Genomic DNA, 24,013 nt, shown 5'->3' with positions numbered 1-24,013 from the left:
CTCTTGTTGGAAATCGGGCAGTTTGCTAAGCACTTTCTAGGACTGTTTAGCTGCAACGCTCCTAATACCATAAAATAGGTGTCATCATTATGCTCATTTTACAGAGAGGGAAGTAACTTGCTCAACATGTGAAGAGTATTGTAAGGCCTCATGACCAAGCCTATGTGTAGGGCCACAAAAGAAGTTGGGCTAACCTCCATTTGAGGATTTTAAGGAAGATTAGAAATGGGAGAAGGATTAAAACCCAAGTCTGTATAGACCACGCTTACCCAACATGTGGGCTAGAGACTACATCAGAATTACTTAGGATACTCGTTACAAGCACAGATTTCCTGCATCTGATTAAGAGATCTGGGGGCAGGGGCTGGGAACCTACGTTTTAATCGAGCTCGCCTTCTCCGCCCCAAGATTCTTTCCTATTCGTTAAATGAGGTTTGAGAGCAACAGTCCCCACCACTGGGTCCCCTTGTTCCGCTTTCCCCTGTCTTCCCTGCCTTTAATCTGACTACGGATCAAGGTTGGAGACTGTGCTGCGTAATCTCGGACAAACCTCTCGGAGCCTCAGTTTCCCCATGCGTGAAATGGAAAGCCCGGCGGGCCTGCGGCGCGGCTGCTAGAAAGCCATTCAAAGTAAGCGCCCAGAAAACGCGGCCCCAGCCTGACGAGTCCCGCCCCTCTCTGCCGGCCCGGACTGCCTACCCTCGCAGATCTGCTCCCACAGGTTCTTGCCCAGCGGCTCCGCACCCTGTCCGGGCGAGACGGGTAGCTCGGGGGATACGGGGGACACGGTGGGCACTGGCGTCCGGGTAGCATCCGACAACTCTGTAGAGCCAGCCCGTTCCTCGCGAGGACCAGTGCGACTACTCACCCGCCCCGGGGCCGCCATGGCCACGGTTTCCAAGGCAACCGCCCTCCCAGCAGGGCTGCGACCCGGAAGGACCCAGAATTCACGGGGGCGAGCCAGAGACTCGAGATTAACTTCCGGGTCGCGGCGGAGCTGGCTTTCACGTGGAGGCGGGGAAGATTGGCCTGAGGGTGAGTGCTGAGGGGCGGCCCAGGCGGGGAGGCGCGGGGTCTGGAGATTGGGCTTGGGGACTTGCGGGGCAAACTAAGGGAAAAGCGGGCGACTTGCGCCCCAAATCCACACCACCAACCACCAGCGCTCGCTCCGGCCTGAGGCCGCCGCCTTCTGGAAGTTCTCCCGCCTTGGAGTGGGGCCAGGATCGCGGGTAATCCCTCCGCGCGTGTGTATGCGCGCGGAAGCTTTGGCGCTGCGGTGCCTTAGAGGGTCCGTTTCGCCTCCCGGCTCCCTTGCTTCCCGCTAGTGAACCTGCCGTGGTGGTGGGGTGTTGGTTTCATTGTGCAGAGCACAGGCTCTGCGGGCTGGGTTCGAATCTTTTTTTTGCCACTTGCTGGCTTTAGGACCTAGGACTGGTAAATTGAAGTCTCGAAGCCTCAGCAAGTCTGTGCGATGGGGCCTTCACACCGGTCCTCAGGAGGCTACCGCGAGATTTTAAAAGCGCTTTTGGAGAAAGTGCTGGTTTTTACTGGAGACACTGTAAGGAACATCCTCTTCCCTTAGAGTGAATACATCTGGACTCGCTGGGTTGAAGAGGAAGATATTCAGTGCTAAAGAGGAGGGAAGCTTAAGGGGATTAAATTGACCACAGCCCCCCTTTGGCTTCTTTGTTCTAAACAGGTCTCTTGACTATTCCCCCACCTGAGGCGCTCTCCGCTCTCTTGACTCCACCCTCTCTAGGTTTGCACCGACTTCTCTTCCTTTGCAGGTCCCTCTTCCTCTGCCCTCCTGTTTCCCTAAGGTGTTGTCTTAGGCTCGTTGTATTTGGGGCTTAGTTATCATCCATACATTTCTAAATTTTTCTTATCTATGTCAGCCCCATCACCCCTGAGCCTCAGACCCACATATCCACCTGTTCACTGGACAGTCTCCTTTTGGATATCTCAAGGCATCTATGCAAATCAGCCTGTCTCCTGCAGCCCCTAATCACCCTCCTTCAGTTCCTTTTTCTTAGGATTTAACACCACCGTCCTGTAGTTGCCCAAGCTGGAAACTTCTGTACTAGAAACTTTACTGACAACTGATGGGTCAGATTAGATTAACTCCATTGCCCTGACCTCACCACTAACCTTGATGTTATCACTTGTGTCTTCATTATCACACATCTTTTCCTCCTACACCTTCTTGAGAGCAGGTGTTTTTTTTTTTTTTTTTAACAGTTTTTAAGTGTTTGTTTTTGTTTTTTGTTTTTTTACTTCTGAGAGAGTGCGCGAGTGCGCACAAGCGGACGAGGACAGAGAGAGGGAGACACAGAATCCTAAGCAGGCTCCAGACTCTGAGCTGTCCACACAGAGCCTGATGCAGGGCTTGAACCCACAAACTGTGAAATCATGACCTGAGCCAGAGTCAGATGCTTAACCGACTGAGCCACCCAGGCACCCCTATAGCAGGTGTTTTATCTTGTTCATCTCTGTATCTCTGGCATTCATTTTTTCGGTGAGTATTTATTGAACACCTGCTATGTGCCAGGTACAGAACTAGGCTCTGGGAATAGAGCAGAAAACAGGATAGGAATGAATGAGAGGGTTCCCTTGACTTTCCAGGTGCTCCTGGCATGAGTTACAAATGAATTTGAGTCATGGTTTGGTCCTGGCCTGGCTCCTTGAAGCTGCTAATGGTGAGTCAAGTCCAGTCTGCACCCGCAGGGTTCTGAGCCTGGAGAGCTTCAGGATGGAGAGACTTTTAAACTATGCCTCCCACTGTCCAAACCTGGGGGATATTTTGTTTCTGGATTCCCTGGGTGTCTCCATGTCACCTAGTTCAGGGAGCAATAGGAACTGGGGTGTGATGAGTGACAGAAGTAGCCTAGCTGGAAGCTGAAGTGTACTTGAGGGCCCTCGCACAGTTGCCTACATGACATTTCCCCAAAAAAGCTGGACATTGTAGGTTGCTCTGTGTCATCTCCATTTGTTAAATATTGGTAATTTGAAAATTTAAAAACAGTGAAGCAGGCAAGGTGTGGCCCCCACACCTTCTCCCCCTGGCAGCCTTTGATCTGGTTCAGTCCCTGATGATGGATAGGGAAACTGAGGCCCGGATAAGCCAACACTATGTGGCAAGAGAGTGTCAGTCACCATTTGAACCCAGGTCTTGTCTGTCCTAGCTGGGGCTCCTTCCATATCTTGCTCCTGCTCATACTACTAGCCACGTGGAAAGGTAATTAGGAGGGTAAGTCATCCAGCGTGCAGGTGGGGGAAGTTAATTTCCACACACAAAGGAAAAGCTACTTAGGTGAACCAAGGTAAGGAGTTAATTGTGCCACAGTTACTGCCTCTGGTGGGAATTGGCAGGAAGAGTTCACCTCAGGATTTCTGTCCCCTTCAGAAATTGTCTGATTTGACTGCAATTATATCCTCCCTGGCTGGCACAGGGTAGGCAGTAAATTTGTTGGAATGGGTGACTAGGCTTAGAGATCTGAGAAGGGGGGTTAGGAAAAGGAATCAACAGTGTACCACTTTGCATGGATCACTTCTCCCTTTGAGAAGGAAGTGTTATTTACCCCCATTTTCTAGATGGGGAAATTAATGTTCAGGGAGGCTAGATGATTAGCTTAAGGTGAGGGAGCAGTTTCAATTTGAACTTGGGCCTGTCTAAATTTAAACTCCATTCTACTTCTTTGATCACATTTTTCCATCCCTTAACATTTCAGACTAGCCACTCAGAAACACGGCTTTTGGGGCACCTGGGTGGCTCAGTCGGTTGGGTGTCCGACTTTGGCTCTTGTCATGATCTCACGGTCCGTGGGTTTGGGCCCTGCATTGGGCTCTGTGCTGACGGCTCGGAGCCTGGAGCCTGCTTCAGATTCTGTGACTCCCTCTCTCTGACCCGCCCCCCCTTTCATGCTCTGTCTCAAAAATAAACATTAAAAAAAAAAGAAACGTGGCTTTTGGTAGTACCTAACTGAATTGTACACGGGGATTTGGTAGGGGATAACGTGTACCATTTCTTTTTTCAGGAATGATCACTAAAACCCACAAAGGAGACTTGGGCCTTGGGCTCCCAGAGAAAAAGAAGAAGAAGAAGAAGGTGGTCAAAGAACTAGAGACTCAGTACTCAGTTTTAAACAGTGACAGTTATTTCACTGAGGTCTGTCCCACAAAAGCCACATCCCCCTCAAAGAGTGTGGTGCTGGGACAGGCATCTGAGATGCCTCTAGTGAAGAAAAAGAAGAAAAAGAGGGGACATAGCACCCTCAGTGAACAGCACTTAGAACCTGAGACCACATTACGTGCCGGACGGGCAGAGAAGTTGCCGAGCCCCAGGAAGCAGGCTCTTGGTTCATCTGAGTTCCAAGGTGGGGAGAAGAAAAAGAAGAGGAAGTCCTTATGGCCTCCGGCCATGTCCCCTGGCTCGAGAATGAAGACCTTCCCGGACCCCAGACAGGGCGAGGAGGTGACCAGCATCGGCAAGAAGCCCAAAAAACACAAGAAGGAGAAAAAGGCCCAGGAGGCTGCAGCCTTTTCAGCCAAGGACCCTTGGTTCTGTGAGTCTGGGGATTCTCTGTATGCTTGCTCGGTGGGGAAGGATGGAGAGGAGCAGACAGCCTCAGGGCGGAAACGGAAGCAGGAGAGCCCCAGGGAGCACAATGTGAAGATGAAGAAGAAAAAGAAAATCCACCAGAAGGGAGACACCTCCCTAGGGCACCTTGAGCTCTCCAAGTCCATTGAGGGCATCCCCAGGAAAGGAAGTAAGAAGCCAGTCAAAGTTGAGGCTCCAGAATACATCCCAATAGAACATAACCCCAAGTCCCTTGCAAAAAAGAAAATGAAGGCCAAGAAAAAGGCAGAGCAGCCAGGCATTGAGGAGCCAGCTCTGAGGAGGAATAAAAAGAAGGAGAAAGAGAGCAGAGTAGCAGGAGAGCCTTGTAAAGAGGTAAGCTTTTCTTCAGAAGTAGACTCTGCTTGGGTGAATAAGGGTGGAAGTGGGGAGTGTGTGTGTGCATTCATACACAGGCACTCCCCTTTGTAGCTGCCAGAACCCTGATTGAACTGACTTCAGCCAGAAAAGGGTATTTGTTGAGATATGTAACTGGAAAGGTTAAAAGCTATTTAGTTTCAGGTATGGCTGGATCCAGGTACTCATGCTCTATTCTCAGTAATAAAGGTATCCCTTGCTATTGAAACTCTACCCAACTTCTCACTATCTTCACTTAGGGTCTGAATAGATATAAATTTTTCAGATGAATCACTCTCTTTCTGAACTCTTGCCACTTGCTGTCCAAAACTCAGGAACCAAATAGTTTGAGATAACATGGTGTCCAAGCCTATCTGAGTTTATTTTCTGTGCTCCGTTTACACGATTTAGAGATCAAATAGGTTTGGATTGCGGGCGATGCCTGCGTGGCTTTCCCCAGCTCTGGGCTTTGTATTTTTTTCTTCTAGTGGGTTTTAGTCACAGACAGGCACCTCCCACCTCCTACCCATAGCAAGACAGTCTCAGCAGTTCCAGGATTTCATCCTAGTAGTTAGGCTACCCCCAAAGGGAGAACTGTAGCCCCTCTGAAACAATTATAAGAAAATTCTCAGGGCTGCTGTCACATGCCTCAGGTGATCACCCAAGCTGGAAGCCCTGATCTGAAGCTGGGGGGAGGGAACTAGGGTATTAGTCCCACTGAACCCCACTGTTTGAGGTTGGGGGGGAAGACAATTCCTGGGAGGAAAACCCAATCCTGATTACCCGGAGGAAGAGAATAGTTGATGGTCTGGCGAAGACAACAGAGATACGTTGTCTCCATCCTGACAGGCTTCCTTGAGTGGGGGAGAGAAGGGAGGAGATGAGCCAGAGCACTTGGACTCCACAGGTCCACATCTGCCTCTATTTGTGTCAGGACCACACCTTCATTCCTGTTTTTGGAATGAGTGGATGTGCAGGGGGAAATGAGATGGTATGTGTCCTACTCCAAGCAGATGTCTGGCCTGTTGGGGTAGCCAAGGCTGATGTTGAACACTTACTGTGTGCCTGGCGGTAGGCTAACGCTCCCCATGTATTAACCCGTTTAATCCTCACATCAGTCTGGTGAAATGGCTGCTGTCGTTATCCTCATTTAACAGACAAGGATACTAAGGGAGGAGTTAAATACCTTGATCAGGATCATCTACCTGTCAGGGTGGGCTTGCAGCCCAGTCTGGCTTTGGAACTGGAGGTTTCATCCTTTCTCAGAAGCTGCCCTGTAACTTCCCATAGATGGTAGAGCCATTAGAGCCCAAGAAGTGACTATCTTCTATTAGAACAAGCCCTGAGTTCTCTTCCCAGTTCTGCACCGACCAGCTAGGTAAGCTCAGACCAGCCACTGCCCTGTGGTCCTCAAGTAAGAATGATGGCTAACGTGTATGGAGTTGTTACTGAAGGATGGCCCTGGCACTGGAGGGGGCTCCATTAATACCAACTGAAGGATGAGCCCCCTGGAGCAAGGTCATCAGGAAGTGTCTGGGCACCCTCAGCTCAGCTTGATAGGGTTGAGGAGGGCAGGGGCGGCCTCCTTTTCAGGGCCTACAAAAGGCAGTTCTGGTTTCTGGACTTTTCCCAGTTTTGTCCTAGTCCATTAGACTTATTTCACTGGTCTCTTTCATTCAGAAGCTCTTGGGGCCAAGAGGAACCCCAGAGGCTGGGAGCCCAACCCCCATCAGAATCCCTTCTTTCCAGAGTTCAGTGAAAGGAGGTTGGTCCCCTCTGTTTAACATCTCCTGCCGTGGGGGCTCTGCTGCCTCGGACAGCCCTCTGAGTCAGGAAATGCACACATCTTCAGGGTCTGGATGGGTGATGTGAGTAAACAGAGCCTTCCAGGGATCATCATATGTGATGCTGGGTGCCGCGCAGAGCACATTTAAAGTAAGGCTGCGAAAAGATGGCAGTTGTCATGACCAAAGGATCAGGGAAAGTGGCCTGGGGTCTCACTTTTAGAGGGTCCCATGGGAGCTAAGGTCAGTGAGCAAGTTTGACACATGCAAACATGCCCAGGGCAGGCCCAATGAGGACACCACATGGGAGTCGAGTTGTGTGAGGGCTGTTGGCTGTGGGTCATGCAGAGGGAGCAACAGTGCAGAGGCCCTGGAAGGAGCAGAGACTGGGGTAGTAGAAGCTGGGAGTTTGGGAGGGGCCAAGGAATAGAGACCATAGAGGCCACAGGAGTCTAGATTTTTGTGTAAATAGGATAAGAGCCCCTGGAGAGTTTTGGGGAGTAGTGGGGTGATGTGATCTGATTTTTAAAATTTTTATTTTTTTAATTGAGATATAATTGACATATAACATGGTGCAAGTTTAAGGTGTATATATGATATGATCCGGTTGAGTTTTTTTTTAAGATTTTATTTTATTTACCTTTTTCTTTTTTTAAGTTTATTTATTTATTTTGAGAGAGAGAGAGAGAGTGAGGACCCCAAGCAGGCTCTGCACTGACTCTGCAGAGCCTGACTTGGGGCTCTAACTCATGAACCACGAGATCATGACCTGAGCTGAAATCAGGAGTCAGATGTTCAACCAACTGAGCCACCAGGCCCTGAGATTTTGTTTTAAGTAATTTTTGTACCCAATGTAAGGCTTGAACCTTCAACTGCGAGATCAAGAGTTGTAATGCTCTACTGACTGAGCCAGCCAGGTGCCCCTCCAGTTGAGTTCTTAAAGCTCACCCTAGTTGTTGTGCATAATGGAGCAGGGTTGGGGTGGAAGGGGGTGAGGAAGCAGGAGTTAGAGACTGTTGTGTTGTCCAGGTAGGAGGGAAGGCAATGACTAGGACTGGAGTGGGGGTGGGCACTGGAGGAGAGAACTGGATTTAGGTTTGCTGGCAGGGTCCCCGCCCTGCCCACCCTCACCCCAATCAGGGCCCCAGGCTTACCTGTCCCCTGCCAGTCTGTCCCTCCACCCCCATCAGCAGGGCCCTTGGCCTCTCTCTTGCTGGTGTGGTGCCATGGGAGATAAGATGATGTCTGTGGCAGGAAAGGTGTGCCAAGCCTTAGTCAGGAGACCTGTGTCAGTTCTGTCCCTGAGCTGTGGGGGTTACTTCATGATGGTCCTGTCACCTCTCTGAATCTTAGTTTCTTCATATGTTAGGTCAGTGCCGTTGTCTTGAGGGGAGAATCAGAAATGTGGAAGACAGGATGTCAGAAGTTCTGTTGGTGGCAGGGGTGGAGGTGGTGCTGCAGTCTTGGGACTTCTCTGGATTATCATTATCTCATCCTGCTGGGCTGCTGGGGCAGAGGCCATCGTATGCTTGACTCTTCCTCCCTTTGCCCTTTTGTGCAGGAGCCTGACACAGACTTAGAGGTGGTGTTGGAAAAGAAAGGCAACATGGATGAGGCGCACATAGACCAGGTACGGTCCAGGTCCTCATCCCCCTCCCAGATGTCTTGCCACCCACCAGGCACACATTTGTCTCCTCCTGGGCAACAAGATCCTCCTGGTCCCAGAGGTGTCAAGGAACCCAGAAGCCACCAGCCAGCTCTGGAACACCTCAAGTGGCAGGGAACTTGTGGCCTTCCCCACTTGATGCTGGGAGACCCTTTCACTACCACAGCTTTGGCTGAGGGGCTATCTGATCATTGAGAATCTCAGGCTGCGTGTTTCCCTTATAATTGCTGCAGGAGAGACAGGAGTATGACTCCAGGAACTGCAGCCAGGGCAGGGAACATGTGCTCAGCCAGGCCCGTGCATTGCCACCTCCTGTCCTCAATTCAGGAGCACTTAGAGAGGTTATTCTGTTGTGGCTCAGCTTCTGCTTCTGGCGTGCCTGGATCTGTAGGTAGCTGTATCCTATAAAGGAGCATGACTTTCTGGAATTGGGGTCTTTGTATGATCCTGGACCAAATGAGGCCAGGCAGGACAGTGGTAACAGCAGAGGCTTGGCTTTGGACCATTACTAACATCCTTGGGCAGTCACTGACCTTACTGACCCTCTCTTGTAGGTGGCTGTGAAGACCAGACGCAGTCATGTTTGTGAGGCAATCAGCAGGGGCCTGTCTTATATCTGCTTAATAAGGGGCACCCGTTACCCTGACCACATCCTCACGCTTTGTCAGCAAGTAACTGCTGGAGAGAAGCAACAGGGTGTGATGCAGGGATGACCCCTGTCTCGTGGCCCTTCTACTCCAGGAGAGAAAGAAACCAGTGACTACTAGGAAGTGAGCTGAGTATGTGGGAGCCTAGAAGATGTCACAGAATTTCCAAACCTAATGCCTTTGGAGTGCTAAGGAACTCTCCCTGGAGGCAGGGGCATCGGAAGTAGGACCATGCCGATCAGTAAGGGGATGCTGACAGAGCCCAGTCCACGGCCTGGCACAAAGCACAAACCCCTTAGAAATGGGAGCTCCCCAGCCTTTTGCAGGTCATAGTCATGCGGCTCCCCAGGGTCAGGGCTAACTGTAATGAGGACCGAGAGGACAGAGGCGGGGGGGCCCTGCCTCTCTGGGCTCTGGGCCCCTTCCCTCAGTTCCTTTCGCAGGTATCCTCCCCGGCTCAGGATGCAGCAAGCTGCTAGAACTCTGAGAGTCCTCATGCCCATGTACTTCTTATGGGCGATGCCCACCAGCAGCCCCTTTGCTCCTGACTTGTGCCTACTGTTTACAATTTTTAAGGAAACTTTTAACCGTTATGGGTGACAGATTACCTCAACGTAAGTGAAGCTTTCTATTTTACCTCTGCCTTTTTGCCCTGTAAATGCTGAAAGTTCACTATGTTAAAACATTGCAACCTAAAAAAAAAAAATGCGACCTGAAATCCTATCACCTAATAATGGTCACTCACTGTTAACCCTTTGTTACTATATTTTTCTAGATTTTTCCTTTGTAACTATCTGTAATTTTAAAGCACTGTCTAATCATGCTACGTTATGTAGACCATTCTCTTAATTTTTATCATTTAACTGATGAATTGAATTTCATTTTGTCTTAGGCACATCTGTATCACTCTGCATCTGGAGCATGGCTCCACTATAGGAATATGTTATCATTTTTTCTGTCATTTTTACAGTTGTCACTTTGTTTTATATAGTTTTCAACTTACATAAGTGGTCACTTTGTCTCGCAGCCTGTGGCAGATTAGAAGGGAGGAGGAAAGGGCACAAATTGGGTCAAAGTTATACCTGAACCCTTATGAGGGAGAAGGAGACCCTGGATGCTTTTTTTCCTAATTGAAGTACAGCTGACATACCATATTATATTTCAGGTGTACAGCCTAGTGATTCAACAATTACATCCTTTAATCTATGCTCACCACAATAAGTGTAGCTACCATCTGTCACCTATACGAAGGTATTACAAGATTACTGACTGTATTCCCTATGCTGTACTGTACATCCCTGTGACTTACTTACGCGTTTGTACTTCCTAATCTCCTTTATCTGTTTCACCCAGCCTCCTATACCCCTCCATTCTGGCAACCACTAGTTGTCTGTTTTTATGAGTCATTTGTTTTGTTTTCCAGATTGCACATATAAGTGAAATTATATGGTATTTGTCTTTTTTCTGTCTCAATTATTTCACTTAGCATAATACCCTGTAGGTCCATCCACATTGTCGCAAACTGGCAAGATTTCATTCTTTTCCACTGTTGAGTAATATTCCATTGTGTGTGTGTGTGAGTGCGCGCGCGTGCACGCACGTGCATGTTTGTGTGCGCACACACACCACAACTTTTTCCATTCATTTATCAGTGAACACATAGGATGCATCCATATCTTGACAATTGTAAATAATGCTGGGATAAACATAGGGGTGCATATATATTTTAAAATTAAGTGTTTTCCTTTTCTTTGGGTGAATACCCAGAAGTGGAATTACTGGCTTGTATCATATTTCTATTTTTAATTTTTTTTTTTTTTAATTTTTTTTTTCAACGTTTTTTATTTATTTTTGGGACAGAGAGAGACATAGCATGAACGGGGGAGGGGCAGAGAGAGAGGGAGACACAGAATCGGAAACAGGCTCCAGGCTCCGAGCCATCAGCCCAGAGCCTGACGCGGGGCTCGAACTCACGGACCGCGAGATCGTGACCTGGCTGAAGTCGGACGCTTAACCGACTGCGCCACCCAGGCGCCCTCTATTTTTAATTTTTTGAGGAAATTCCATACTATTTTTTTATACTGGTTGCACCACTTTGCATTCCCACCAACAGTGCACAAGGGTTCCCTTTTCTCTGCATCCTCACCAACACTTGTTACCTCCAGTCTCTGATACTAGCCATTCTGACTGGCTTGACATACCTTGTTATGATTTTGATGTGTATTTTCCTGATGATGTTGAACATCTGTTCATGTTTTGGCCATTTGTATGTCTTTGTAAAAATGTCTATTCAGGTCCTCTGCCCATTTTCTAGTTGATTTTTAAGTTTATTTATTTTGAGAGAGACAGCATGCCCATGCAAGCAGGGAAGGGGCAGAGAGAGAGAGAGAGAGAGGGAGAGGAAGAATCCCAAGCAGGTTCCCCATTATCGGCACGCAGCCCAACTTGGAGCTTGATCTCATGAATTGCAGGATCATGACCTGAGCTGAAACCAAGAATCAAACGCTTAACCAGCTGAGCCACCCAGGCGCCCCATGTATGAGTTCTTCATATATTTTGGATATAAAGCCCTTATCGAATATAGTATTTGCAGATATGTTTATCCTTGCAAATTAGTTGATCCTTGAACAACATGGGTTTGAATTGCACGAGTACATGAATACACGGATTTTTTCAATACAGTGCTGTAAATGTACTTTTTCCTTTGATTTTCTTAATTACATCTTTAGCTTTATTGTAAGATTATAGTATGTAATACATATAACATACAGAATCTGTGTTAATCAGCTGTTTATATTACTGGTAAAACTTCCAGTCAACAGTAGGCTACTAACAGTTAAATTTTGGGGGAGTCAGAATTTATATGTGGATTTTCAATTGTGCAGGGGGCCAGTGCCCCAATCCCCACTTGTTCAAGGGTCAGCTGTATCTTCTCCCATTTAGTAGGTTGCCTTTTTGTTAGTTTGTTGTAGTTCTAATTGTTTTTATTGCCCTTGCCTAAGGATACAGATCCAGAAAAATATTACCAAGAATTTTTTGCCTTTGTTTTCTTTTAGGGGTCCTATGGTTTCAGGTTTCACATTTAAGTCTTTAATCTATTTTGAATTTATCTTTGTGTATGGTCTGAGAAAGTGGTCCAATTCATTCTTCTGCATGTAGCTGTCCAGTTTTCCCAACACCATTTATTAAAGAGACTGTCTTTCCCACATTGTTAGATCCTTGGATGCTTTGTCATAGATTAATTGACCTATAAGTTATTTCTGGCTTCTCTTCCATTGATCTCTGGTTTTGTGCCAATACTATGCTATTTTGATTACTGCTACTTTGTAGTATAGTTTGATATATGGGATTGTGCTACCTCCAGCTTTGTTTTTCTCTCTCAGGGTTACTTTGGCTATTCAGCATCTTTTGTGATTCCATATGAATTTTAGGATTGTTCATTCCAGTTCTGTGAAACATGCTATTGGTCTTTTGATAGGGATTGCATTGAATCTGTAGATTGCTTTGGATAATATGGACATTTTAACAATGTTAATTCTTCCAATCCATGAGCATGGTATATTCTTCCATTTATTTATGTCATCTTCAAGTTTCTGTCATCCATGTCTTAAAATTTTCAGAGTATAGCTCTTTCACCTCCTTAAATTTATTCCTAGGTGTTTTATTATTTTTGATGCAGTTGTAACTGGGAGTGTTTTCTTAATTTTTCTTTTCAGTAGTTCGTTTTTAGTGTATAGAAATGGAACAGATTCCTGTATATTGTTTTTATATCCTGCAACTTTTACTGAATTCATTTATTAGCTGTAATAGTTTTTTGGTGGAGTCTTTAGGGTTTTCTATATAGATTATCATGTCATCTGCAAGTAGTGGCAGTTTCATTTGTTCCATTCCAGTTTGGATCACTTTTGTTTCTTTTTTTTTGTCTATGGGCCCGAGACTTCAGTACTGTGTTGAATAAAAGTGATGAGAGTAGACATCCTTGTTTTGTTTCTAATCTTAGAGGAAAAACTTGAAGCTTTTCACCATTGAGTATGATGTTAACTATGTGGCCTTTATCATGTTGAGGTATGTTCCCTCTGTATCGACTTTATTGACATTTGTTACCATGAATTGATGTTAAATTTTATCAAATGCTTTTTCTGCATGTATTGAGATGAGTATGATTTTTATTCTTCATTTTGTTAATATGGTATATCAAGGATGGATATTAAACCATCCTTGCATCCCTGAGATAAATCCTGCTTGATCATGGTGAATGATTCTCTTAATGTATTGTTGAATTCAGTTTGCTGACATTTTGTTGAGGACTTTTGATCTGCTTGTCAGGGATATTGGTCCTGGAAGCTTTTATATCAAACAGCAGGGTCATTAGTATGCTGATGGTGGCCTTGAGCCATGCTAGCAGCATTGCATAAGATGTACCTGCTGTGTACCAGGCACTCTATTAGGTTCTTAACATTCTGCACCCAACAATTTAATGTTGGGCAGGGAGGTTCTCCGACACCAGCAATTCTTGGACACCAGCTGGGTGTCCTACAATTCAACTCCAATCTGGCACAATATATATGGAGATAGTGTCACATCCCACAGGTTAAGGACTCAGTCTCACCAGGCTACTACCACCCCTCGGCAGCCTGCTATAGATGGGAGGTTCTGATGACTCCCTCCTTGGGTTCTATTAATTTGCTAGAGCAGTTCACAGAACTCCGAATCATTTCACTTACTAGACTGTTGGTTTATAATAAAAGGATACAAATCAAGAAAAGCCAGATGGTAGTGATACATATGGCAAGGTATGGGGAAATGGCACTAAAATTTCATGCCCTCTCCAAGTATACCACTCTTTACAAATCTCCATGTTTTCCACCAACCCAGAAGCTTTCTGAACATCCTGCTCTTTTGGGAGGTTTATGGAGGCTTCATTACATAGGTGCAATTGATTAAATCATTGACCATTTGGTAATTGATTCAGCTTCCAGGCCCTCTTCCCTCCCTGGAGTTTGGAGGGGGGACTGCAAGTTCCAACCCCCTATGGTCATGGGGTTGGTTCACCTGACAACCAGCCCCCATCCTCAGGTGCTTTTCTTCGTTAGTTCTCCTCATTTACATAGCATAAGACACCTTGATTGCTCTCCTCACTTTGGAAATCCCAAGGGGTTTAGGAGTTCTCTGCAGAAACTAGGATGACAACCAAATATATATTTATTATACATCATAGCACAATTCTGTTTCTGCCATTTATCCTCCAAGGTAGCTGATATTTCTATTTGCAGATGAATGAATCTAAGTACAAAAAGGTTAAATGACTTATCTAAGTGCTAAGTTTCATACTAGCCTTTGCCTCACTCCAGTGTTCTTTCTAGAAAACAATGCTATCCCGAAAGTTAACTACTGTATCTTCTGTATAGGAAGGCAGGGCTTCTGGCAGTGTGCTTTGGGGAAGTTTCCACCCACTATGGCTGTTACAGACAAAAATGTTCTGCTGAAGGTGGATAAGGCTCAGTTTATAGGAAAGTTCATTCTTAAAGAATGGCAAAAAAAAAAAAAAGAATAAATGAGGCTGCCCATTTTAGGCCAAGGGATTGCAGCCTTGGGATGCTTAGAAGATTGTTCCCGACAAATGCCTGCCCCAATTTGCAGCAGAGGAAAGCTCCTCTCCCTCTTGCCACCATCCTGTCCTCCTGCCCTATCTCTGTGCTCTGTTTTAAGCTCAAAGGAAAACTTCTGTGTCCCATTTCCCTCTTTTCTTTGCTCTCCCTTGCTCAGGTGAGGCGAAAGGCCTTGCAAGAAGAGATTGATCGTGAGTCGGGCAAAACGGAAGCTTCTGAACCAAGGAAGTGGACAGTAAGTTCAATGCTTTGGCTCTGCTGGGTGACATACCCCGGCATCCTGACTCCTCCTTCCTCGCCTTGTGGCATGAGCAGCAGAGTGATGGGAGACAAGACCATGGGAGTCCAGGCCCCAGAGGCTGTCCCAGTCTGCCGTTGGGCTCTCTTGACTGCAAAGCTTGTCTTGAGCTAACTTTCCTCCTTCTGAAGGGGTGCTTGCCTACCTCCTAGAGAGCTGGCCAAGCCAGAGAAGCATCCTGAACCTTTGTCTCCAGCTCTGGATGGATGGGATGTCCCCACACATTGGTCTCTGAGGGCATGTGATAAGCGCTTTCCAGCAGTGGATAGTGACCTCAGAAGGCTTCTTGGACCAGGGTAGGTGGCAGAGGCAAGAGCTATGTTGTGGCAGGCCTCTCTCAGGACTGCCTTCAAGGTCCAGTTGGAATGGGAGATTCCAAACCAGGCCTGAGGAGTTGGGACAGGAGGGAGTACTGCGCGAGGACACGAAGTCAGGCTGAAGCAGGGTGAGAGGGGCTGTGGGCAGGCCTACACCAGGCCAACCTCGACAGCTGTGGCCGGAAGCTTGTACGGAGACTCTAGGTGCAGTGAGAGCTCCTGGAGGGCATGTGTGTAGGGGAAGTGGGGAGCTGGTTAGGAGGCTCGGCCTGCAGGCCTGAGGACTGGGATGGTGGCAGAGGACAGAGAGAAGAGACAGCTTCACAATCCAACAAGACTTGCTAATAGTTAATTGGATTGGGGAGAGGGAAAGAAGGATCTAGATGACAAGGAAGGCTTGCTTTCCTGCCCTATCTTAAGCCTTCACAGTTTAACACAGGAAAGAACAATTAATTTGGATCAAAAGACCTGAGTTCAATTTCTGGCTCTGCCACTTTCTCGTTGTGAGACTCTAGGGAAGCAACTTCCCCTTTTGGAGCCTCGGTTTCCACATCTGTAAAATGGGACTTGTACTCTCGCCCAGTGGGATATGGAGAGGGCCTTTGTTATGTATCTTCCCTCTGGGTGTCTCTACTCTTTCCATCCTCTTGAGCTGAGCAGAGCTGATAGAACATCCTTATTGAGTTGAGGAAGGCAAGAAACAGGGCAGCTAGTGGCCCCAGAGGCGGTACCTAGAAGGACCTGATGGGGATCCTAGGGCACAGGGGCTGGCATCTGCTGGGGACACTTTAGGTGGCATTGCCTCCCAGGACCTGGGGACACTTGACAGGTGAGGCCTGTGGTGAGGATTCCAGACTGGCTGTAGGCCCCTGTGGGAGGGCCCCTTTGAGTGGGTCAGCAGCCCTTGGGAGAGCTAGTTTCCTCAGACCCAGTGCAGGGCTGTCAGAGGTGGTTTCTCATTCTAGAAATTGTAGGCCTGGGAAGCTGTTAATTATGCCTCCATCTGGGCCGCTATGAAACTGGAAGAATTCGTCACTGATTCACTCAGGGCAAGTGTAACAACGATTGGTTTTTAGTATTCTCCCAAAACTGATCTAGAAATAAGTGCTAGGCTGGCATTTGTCTTGCAAGTGGCAAGTTCCCAGGCAGCATGGAGGTCAGCAGTCGGGGTGGGGTGGGAAGAATGACCAGTTATTGAGAACTTAAAGTATGCCAAGCATTGTGCTCTGGGTTGCTGGTGTAAAAACCTGATTTGATCATTAGTTAAAGCCCTGTGAGAGGTGTATTACAGTTCTGTATTGTAGATGAGGATATTGAGGCTCAGAGAGGTTAGGTGATTTGAACAGAGTCAGCCAGGGAGGGCTTGATCCCTGGGTCTGTGTGACTTCAAAGTCATAATTTTCTTGAGCTGGGTTTCTTGCTGTCTCACAGGTGTGAGAAGGAAAGGGGTCTTTTCTTCTGCAGCCGCTCTTAGGAGCTGTCTTGCATTTTCTTGAACATGGGTGACTCATGTGTAGGTGGTAGAGTACTCTGGACATGAATTGGGACCCCCTTAGTCCTGGACTAGCTCAGCCTCTGGCTTGGCTGTGTGACCCTTTACCCCCCCCTGGGCCTCCACCCCCCACTATAAAGCGCAGCGCTCGTGGGAAGCAATGTGCGTTTCAGATTCCCACTTGCTCTCCTCTTCCCTCCAACTGACAGCAACCTGAGGGCAGAGTGGCCAGCTGGGAGGTGAAGTGGTTGGAGGTGAGGTGAGGTGTGCCATACTCTTTGCCATGAGTTAGGGGAGGAATGAAGCAAATAGGCAGCTCCGTGTTTAAAGGTGGGCCCTGGTGTTGGCCAGACCCGAGATGGAATTCTGGCAGGGTCATTGATTAGGCTTGTGCCCCCAGTTAGTCTTCATACCTTCATTTCCTTAGCAGTAAAATGAAAATAAATACAGTATTCCTTACACGGCTCTTGTTAGAATGAAAAATATAGTCTGTTGATGTGCTTGTGAGCACTGTGCCACAGTGAGCATTTAATCAGCTGGATCCTCCTTGTTGAGGCTGGGCTTGGGGAAAGGATGGGGCTTTGGAAACCAGGAAAATGACCACCTTTTTCTTTTAACACAGGGAACTCAGTTTGGCCAGTGGGATACTGCTGGTTTTGAAAACGAGGAACAGAAACTGAAATTTCTCAAACTTATGGGTGGCTTTAAAAATGTGTCACCTTCATTCAGCCGCCCCCCTAACATGACCGGAAGGCCCAACATGGCTCTCAACAAGAAGGCGGCCGACACTCTGCGGCAGAACCTCCAGCAGGACTACGACCGGGCCATGAGCTGGAAGTACAGCCGTGGCGCTGGCCTTGGCTTCTCCACCACCCCAGACAAAATCTTTTATATTGACAGAAATGCTTCCAAGTCCATCAAATTTGAAGATTAAACTCTACTGTCTTGTCCTTCAAAACAGCCAGAATTGCTTTTATTATTCAGTTGTGCAAATGAAAGCCATTTTACAGTTGTCTTGAGTCAAACCTCTGCAGAGATTAAGGAAAACTTTGCCCATGTGCTTGGATGAACTGAGGTCAGGGAAGCTCATGTTTCAGAATCAAGAGAACATGTGAGTGGCTCACACTTCCTATTTTCTGTATTAAGCATTCCATCCCTGTTTGAAGACATCAGCATATATAAATAATACCTAAATGTCTTCAGTGCTTAGTATGTACCACGTACATACTAATGTGTTGCCCCTGCATTAATGTATTTAATCTTAATAATTATGAAATAGGTGCTATTATCCCCATCTTATAGATGAGGAAACTGAGGTTCAGGGATGAAGTAATAAAATTGCCCAGGTTCACCCAACCAGTAAGTGCCAAGTGTTGTACTTTGTGCCCCAAGTCCTCTGTCACTATTCACTACTCTGAATGTCCCCCTCTAAGGAACTTTACCAGGAATACTCACTGGAGATTGAAATCTCTTTTGATTGAAGAAACAGAAGTTTTATTAGATGTCTAAATCCCAAACAGGAAGTAGAATTAATGATAAACAGGGAAGAGCAAACTCATTTTCTTTTCCCATCTTGGAGGAGCTACTGGCAAAGGGGGGTCTGAATTGTCACCAAGCAGATGTGACTGAGCTTCCTCTGCTGTTAGGAAATGTGTTTCTAAACCAGTTTTGCCTTTTCTGACTTTCTGCTTTCCATCCTCAGTGCTGAGCTTGGATTTAGTCTTGATGCTCTTAACTGAATTCTGAAAAAGGCATTTTTAGAGAGACTGTTAGTCTTTGTGAACCAATGACAAATTCCCAGGGATCTGTTTATTATATTCTTTGCAACCATGAGGAACAGAATCCTAGGTGACTTATGTGGCAGAGGTGTCAGGATGTGTGGAGGATGACACAGGAAGTTGCCTCCTCATGATCACATTTCCATGCCTAGACTCTATAGGCAGCCCCACAGAGCTCCAGGTACAATGACCTGAACGACACGACCACCTTCTTTCCATTCACCTAGCATTTTGCATCCCAACATACAGTTTATGAGTGGGACATTTTCACATCACTTGACGCCTATAGTCATCCCAGCTCAGCAGCCCAACTAAACAGCCAGGATATTTAGTCTCTCACTTGGCAGGAAGTCCTTATGTAGGGAATTGATGCATCAGCTCAACAAAGAAACATTCTTCTCCTCTCTGCTCCATCCATCCTGTTGGCTTCATCAAGCTGGTGGAGGAAGGGCTGAACCAATTTTAAGTTGGATATCAAGACAGTAGAACATTCCAGAGGAAGAAGAAAAACCTTATGACTCAAGGAAACTTCCAGAAGACCTTTCATCATAACGCATTGCCCAGCAGTGGGTCATATGCCTATTTCTGAGCCAGCCCCTGGCATGTGGACGAAGATGCACTCCAGGCAGGTCAGAAAGGAAGAGTGAAGAGCAGATGCTGGTGAGACAAACGTGAGGTCGACTACTGTCCCACTGGGTGGGTAGAGGTGAGGCAGGCCTGCCCTGACTAATAAACACTGGCTAGGTCGAGAGTCCTACAGTTCTATGCTAGTAATGTCTCAGGTGGGCACATCAGCCAGAAGGTGAATTGGGCCTTTGACGGATTCAACTTTGAGATACATAATGGGAGAGGCCATCTAATTGCCTAGAAGGTAAGGTTCTGCAATTGAGTTAGCTCCTTCAGAGAGTCTTGTCCTTTCACAGGGGAATAAATCTCTCCTGGCCTTGATCAACACTACAGGAATTTACTCCCTATACTGTCTGCTTTAATTGTTTTTACCTTGCTGAGAGATCACACTACAGTTAGGGCCTGCCTTGGCTTATCAGGGAAGATTGTGCTCAGCCATCTCTTGGGTGATTCTGGAGACTGGCTGATTGATTGTCCACTGTCTTGTCCTCATAGTGATAGTTCTCATTAGGATGTGATGGTCAGACCTTTCTCCTCCTGCCATTTAGTATTAATAATCTGTGTTTATTAGGATTTGACTTTCAAACTCAGTGTATCCCCATTGGCTGAAGAGATCTGCTGGCTGAGGGGAAGGTTTAGTATAGTCTGTTCCTAAAGCAGGGTCTAGCCAGAGAAGGTTGAACAGCCAAGATAGCAAGATGGGCAGTGTCCTCAGAATGGACTTAATCTTACCTCTGCTGCTCTTACCGGTGCAGATCATTGTCAAGGTAGCAGGTCTCTGTCCTGCAGCAGTCTGCAGTCCCAGGAGGATGTACTCTGTGAGTGTCCTGGGTTAACTGGGCTTCTCTCCTTTGTAAATTAAGCAACATCGGCTTGTGCCACTCTGCCCCTTTTCCCTATGTCCAGTACCCTCAATCTGTCTGCAAGGGTTTTTGTGTTTTTTTTTGTTTTTGTGTTTGGTTTGGTGTGATTTCCCTTGTTCATGATGTCTCCACTGAAACAAGACGGTTTGGGGATTTTTATTCAGAACCAGGGCAGGAGAGATCGGACATATATAGCACAGCCAAGGTCTTGGTTGAATATTTAATAGCCCTGTTCTCAAACTTGTTGGCTGTTTGTCCCTCAGGGATTTCTCAACTGACCAACTTTCCATGACAGGGTCCTTCCCTCCATACAGTTGCCCTTCCTTATCCAGCTGTCTCTGAAACCTCATGATTCTTAACCACTGTATTCCTTGGAGTGATTCCTGCTGTTTCTGCCTTAGCCCACTGGACTCTGCCCTGAGACTTGGTTTCCATAACTAGAGTGGCCCATCAAAAGTATTTGCTAGATAGACAGCATTCTCTAAAAGAAATTGTGTATTCAACTTTACAAACATAGAATTAGGTTTGTGGTTGGCAGAATAATGAGCCTCCATTCTCCCCCTGGACAAGATGACCCCTCCATTGTCCCCCTGGGACAAGATGACCTTGTCCCAGTCACCAGAACCTGTGACTATGTTAGGACACGAAAGGGAGTTTGGGTAACAGATGGAATTAAGGTTGCTAATCAACTGACCTTAAAATAAGATTATCCTGGATTATCTGAGTGAGCCCAGTCTAATCACAGGAGTCCTTAACTGTAGAAGAGGGAGGCAGAAATGTCAAAGAAACTTGTAAGAAAAACTTGGTTGCTGGTTTTAAGGTGGAGGCAAGGGCCATGAGCCGAAGAATGCAGGTGGCCTCTAAAAGCTGGAAAAAGCAAGAAAACATTGTCCCCCAGAGCCTCCAGAAGGAACAAAGCCCTGCTTTGAGGGTAAGCCCCCTGAGACCTGTTGGTCTTAGGATCAATAGATAATCAAGGTGATAAAATTGTGTTGTTGGAAGCCACTAAGTTTGTGATAATTTGTTAAGGCAGCAATAGAAAAGTAATCTAGGTCTCATACAGAACTTTTCCTCATTTTTAAAATCGTATTTCCTAGAATATTTAGAATTTTATTGTTTCATTATCCTTTGTGATAACAGTAGACTTCATCCCCTGTAGGCTATGGTTTTCAGAGTCTGGCTAATTGATTCAGTAATGGGCTGAGGAAAACCACAAAAGGTCACAGAAGATCTAAGCTTTGGTCTGGGACAGGTGTGACAGATGGTTCAGAAGCTCCTTTGGTGTAATGCGTATTCAACCTAATATGAAAGTCCAAATTCATATCAATATAAGAACATTACTCAGGCTTGGGAACAAATGCTGTCTGATGTGTAACCTCAGAGTAGAAGGAAATGACTTAAAGCGGGTAATTTGTGAATTTGCCAGTTGTGTTTCATTTAAATAGTATCTAGTAAAAGTGGCATATGAAATAATTTTAATGGAAATAATTTTGTGAAATAAAGATCAGTTGATAATATTTGAGCAGTACCACCATGTTTTTTTAATTTCTTTATGTTTTGTTCAGTAAAGGGGAGCAAAAGGGTATCTGCTGTTCTTTGTTGGAGGCTGTTTTCTCAGGCTGGGGACAGGGGTGAGGAGGAAGTTCACTATTAAATAGGCCAGAAAATCCATAGCACATTCTTGGTCCTAAGTGTTCAGTAAAAATATGAGTTTATATATTTTTTAATGTTTATTTGAGAGAGGGAGCAAGCAGGGGAGGGGCAGAGAGAAAGGGAGAGAGAGAATCCCAAGCAAGCTCTGCACTGTCAGTGCAGAGTCCAGCTTGGGGCTGGATCTCCTGAGCTGAAATCAAGAAAGAGTCGGACGCTCAGCCGACTAATAATTTTTAATTTTTTAAAATTATTGTAACCACTAATACTGAGATTTTGTGAACCTGTAATCCTGCATTTCACAGGGTAGAGATGAGATGTGATTTATGTCCAGTGAATATCTTCCAGAAGTACAAAAGTTTGGGGCACTTTAATCCACAATTTGGATAAAATGGATGCATTTTCCTGAGCACAGGCTGTGAATCACCACCAATCAATATTAATGCTTTTAGTGATTCGGAATAAAATGTCAGTGGAAGCTCATCAGTAGTAGTACAGACTCAGATTCCAGATTCCAAAAATCTGGTGGTAAAAAAGTCGAATCACATGCAGTTTAGAATTATGGCTGCAAAGCAAACGGGGTAATATGTTTAGACAAGTTTTCTTCTGGATGAAGAGAGTCAGAAGTAATTAAATGAACAATCATGAACATAAATGTTCCTTTGGGAGGTTTATTCAGTTAAAATATAGTTTCTGCTGAAGCCACAGAGGGAATTGCAGATTTGACCTCACTTTCTCCTTTAACCCACCAATATGTTTTTTTAAATTTATTTTTAATTGAAGTATAGTTGACATGCAATATTAGTTTCATGTGTGCAGTGTAGTCATTTGACGTTTATATGCATTAAAAAATGCTCCCCACGAAAAGTGTAATTACTGTCTGTCACCATGCAAAGTTATTACAGTAGTATTGACTATATTCCCTGTGCTGTACTTACATCCCTGTGATTGATTTATTTTATAGCTGGAAGTTTGTACCTCTTAATCCCCTTTGCCCGTTTCACTCTTCTTCTCACTCCCCTCCCGTCTGGCAACCACCAGGTTTTTCTTTGTATCTATGAGTCTGTTTCTGTTCTTTGTTCATTTGTTTTGGTTTTTAGATTCCACATACAAGTGAAATTACGTGATATTTGTCTTTTTCCAACTTATTTCATTTGGCATAATACCATATATGTCTATCTGTGTTGTTGCAAATGTCAGGATTTCATTTTTTTTTTAATGGCTGAGTAACATTGCTCTGTGGGTGTGTGTGTGTTTATGCACCAAATCATCTTTATCAGTGGACACGTAGAATGCATCCATATCTTCTGTTGTAAATAATGGTGGGGTAAACATAGGGGTGCATGTGTCTTTTTGAATCTGTGTTTTTGGTTTTTAGGGGGTAAACTCCCAGAAGTGGATCTTGTGGTATTTCTGTTTTTAACTTTTTGAGAAACCTCCACACTGTTTTCCATAGTGGCTGCACCAATTTATATTCCCACCAACAGTGCATGGAGGTTCCCTTTTCTGCACATCCTTGCCAACACTTGTTACTTCTTGTCTTTTTGATTTTAGTCAGTCTCACAAGATGTGAAGAGACGTCTCATTGTGATTTTGATTTTCATTTCCCCAGTGATTTGTGATATTGAACGTCTTTTCATGTATCTATTGGCCATCTGTATGTCTTTTTTTATTTAAAAAATGTTTTTTAACATTTATTTATTTATGAGAGGCAGAGAGAAACAGAGCACAAGTGGGGGAGGGGCAGACAGAGGAGGAGACACAGAATCTGAAGCAGGCTCCAGACTCTGAGCTGTCAGCACAGATCCCAACGTGGGGCTCGAACCCACAAACCATGAGATCATGACCTGAGCCGAAGTCGGATGCTTAATGCACTGAGCCACCCAGGTGCCCCAATCCATCTGTATGTCTTTTTTGGGAAACCGTTCTTTTCAGGTTCTCTGCATTAAAAATCCCACTTTTAATTGGATTATTTGAGGGTTTTTTGTGTTAACAAGTTGTATGAGTTTTTTGATATATTTTGGATATTACCCCCTTATTAAATATGTTATTTACAAATATCTTCTCCCATTCAGTAGGTTACCTTTTTGTTTTGTTGATAATTTCCTTTGCTTATTTGTTTATTTATTTTTTGAGGGAGGGTGAGAGCATGAGCAGAGTAGGGGCAGAAAGAGGGAGACAGAGGATCCAAAGCAGGCTCCATGCTGTGAGCGCAAAGCCTGATGTGGGGCTTGAACTCATGACCATGAGATCATAACCTAAGCCAAAATCAAGAGTCAGCCACTTAACCGACAGAGCCACCCAGGCGCT

General features: G+C 45.8%; 2 protein-coding genes across 13 annotated transcripts in view; one reads left to right on the top strand and one right to left on the bottom strand.

The window, feature by feature from the left end:
• Positions 1–920, bottom strand: part of IQCK (IQ motif containing K) — a 124,452-nt gene extending 123,532 nt beyond the window's left edge. For 4 of the 7 annotated variants that reach the window (XM_049638365.1, XM_049638369.1, XM_049638368.1 and 1 more), the window contains exon 1: positions 700–916. In XM_049638365.1, the coding sequence (XP_049494322.1) occupies positions 700–886 (187 nt within the window). In that variant the 5' untranslated portion in view covers positions 887–916. Of the gene's footprint in view, positions 1–699 lie in introns of all 7 variants that reach the window. The other 3 variants (XM_049638367.1, XM_049638370.1, XM_049638371.1) reach the window with 2 other exon arrangements.
• Positions 921–942: 22 nt separating this feature from the next.
• On the top strand, positions 943–21,413 carry KNOP1 (lysine rich nucleolar protein 1). 6 transcript variants are annotated; one of them, XM_049638357.1, is made up of 5 exons: positions 943–1,035; positions 4,035–4,951; positions 8,318–8,386; positions 14,836–14,913; positions 17,408–21,413. In XM_049638357.1, the coding sequence occupies exons 2-5, from the start codon at positions 4,037–4,039 to the stop codon at positions 17,717–17,719; spliced, it is 1,374 nt and encodes a 457-aa protein (XP_049494314.1). In that variant the 5' UTR covers positions 943–1,035; positions 4,035–4,036; the 3' UTR covers positions 17,720–21,413. The 6 variants fall into 6 exon arrangements, with proteins under 6 accessions (XP_049494314.1, XP_049494315.1, XP_049494316.1 ...); XM_049638361.1 differs by lacking the exon at positions 943–1,035 and adding an exon at positions 1,071–1,229; XM_049638363.1 differs by lacking the exon at positions 943–1,035 and adding an exon at positions 2,415–2,515.
• Positions 21,414–24,013: the final 2,600 nt, after the last annotated feature.

This window comes from Panthera uncia, chromosome E3, assembly GCF_023721935.1.
Source record: "Panthera uncia isolate 11264 chromosome E3, Puncia_PCG_1.0, whole genome shotgun sequence".
Classification (NCBI taxonomy): Eukaryota; Metazoa; Chordata; class Mammalia; order Carnivora; family Felidae; genus Panthera; species Panthera uncia.
Note: the sequence above shows the minus strand (reverse complement) of the source record. Positions and strands in the feature narration are given on the sequence as shown.

What these genes read in the sequence shown, in the direction of transcription:
- KNOP1 (XM_049638357.1), top strand. Translation starts at nt 4,037, where the DNA reads ATGATCACTAAAACCCACAAAGGAGACTTGGGCCTTGGGCTCCCAGAG. An exon ending in CAGGAGAGCCTTGTAAAGAG is followed by an intron (nt 4,952 to 8,317) that starts GTAAGCTTTTCT and finishes CCTTTTGTGCAG; the next exon opens with GAGCCTGACACAGACTTAGA. An exon ending in CTGAACCAAGGAAGTGGACA is followed by an intron (nt 14,914 to 17,407) that starts GTAAGTTCAATG and finishes CTTTTAACACAG; the next exon opens with GGAACTCAGTTTGGCCAGTG.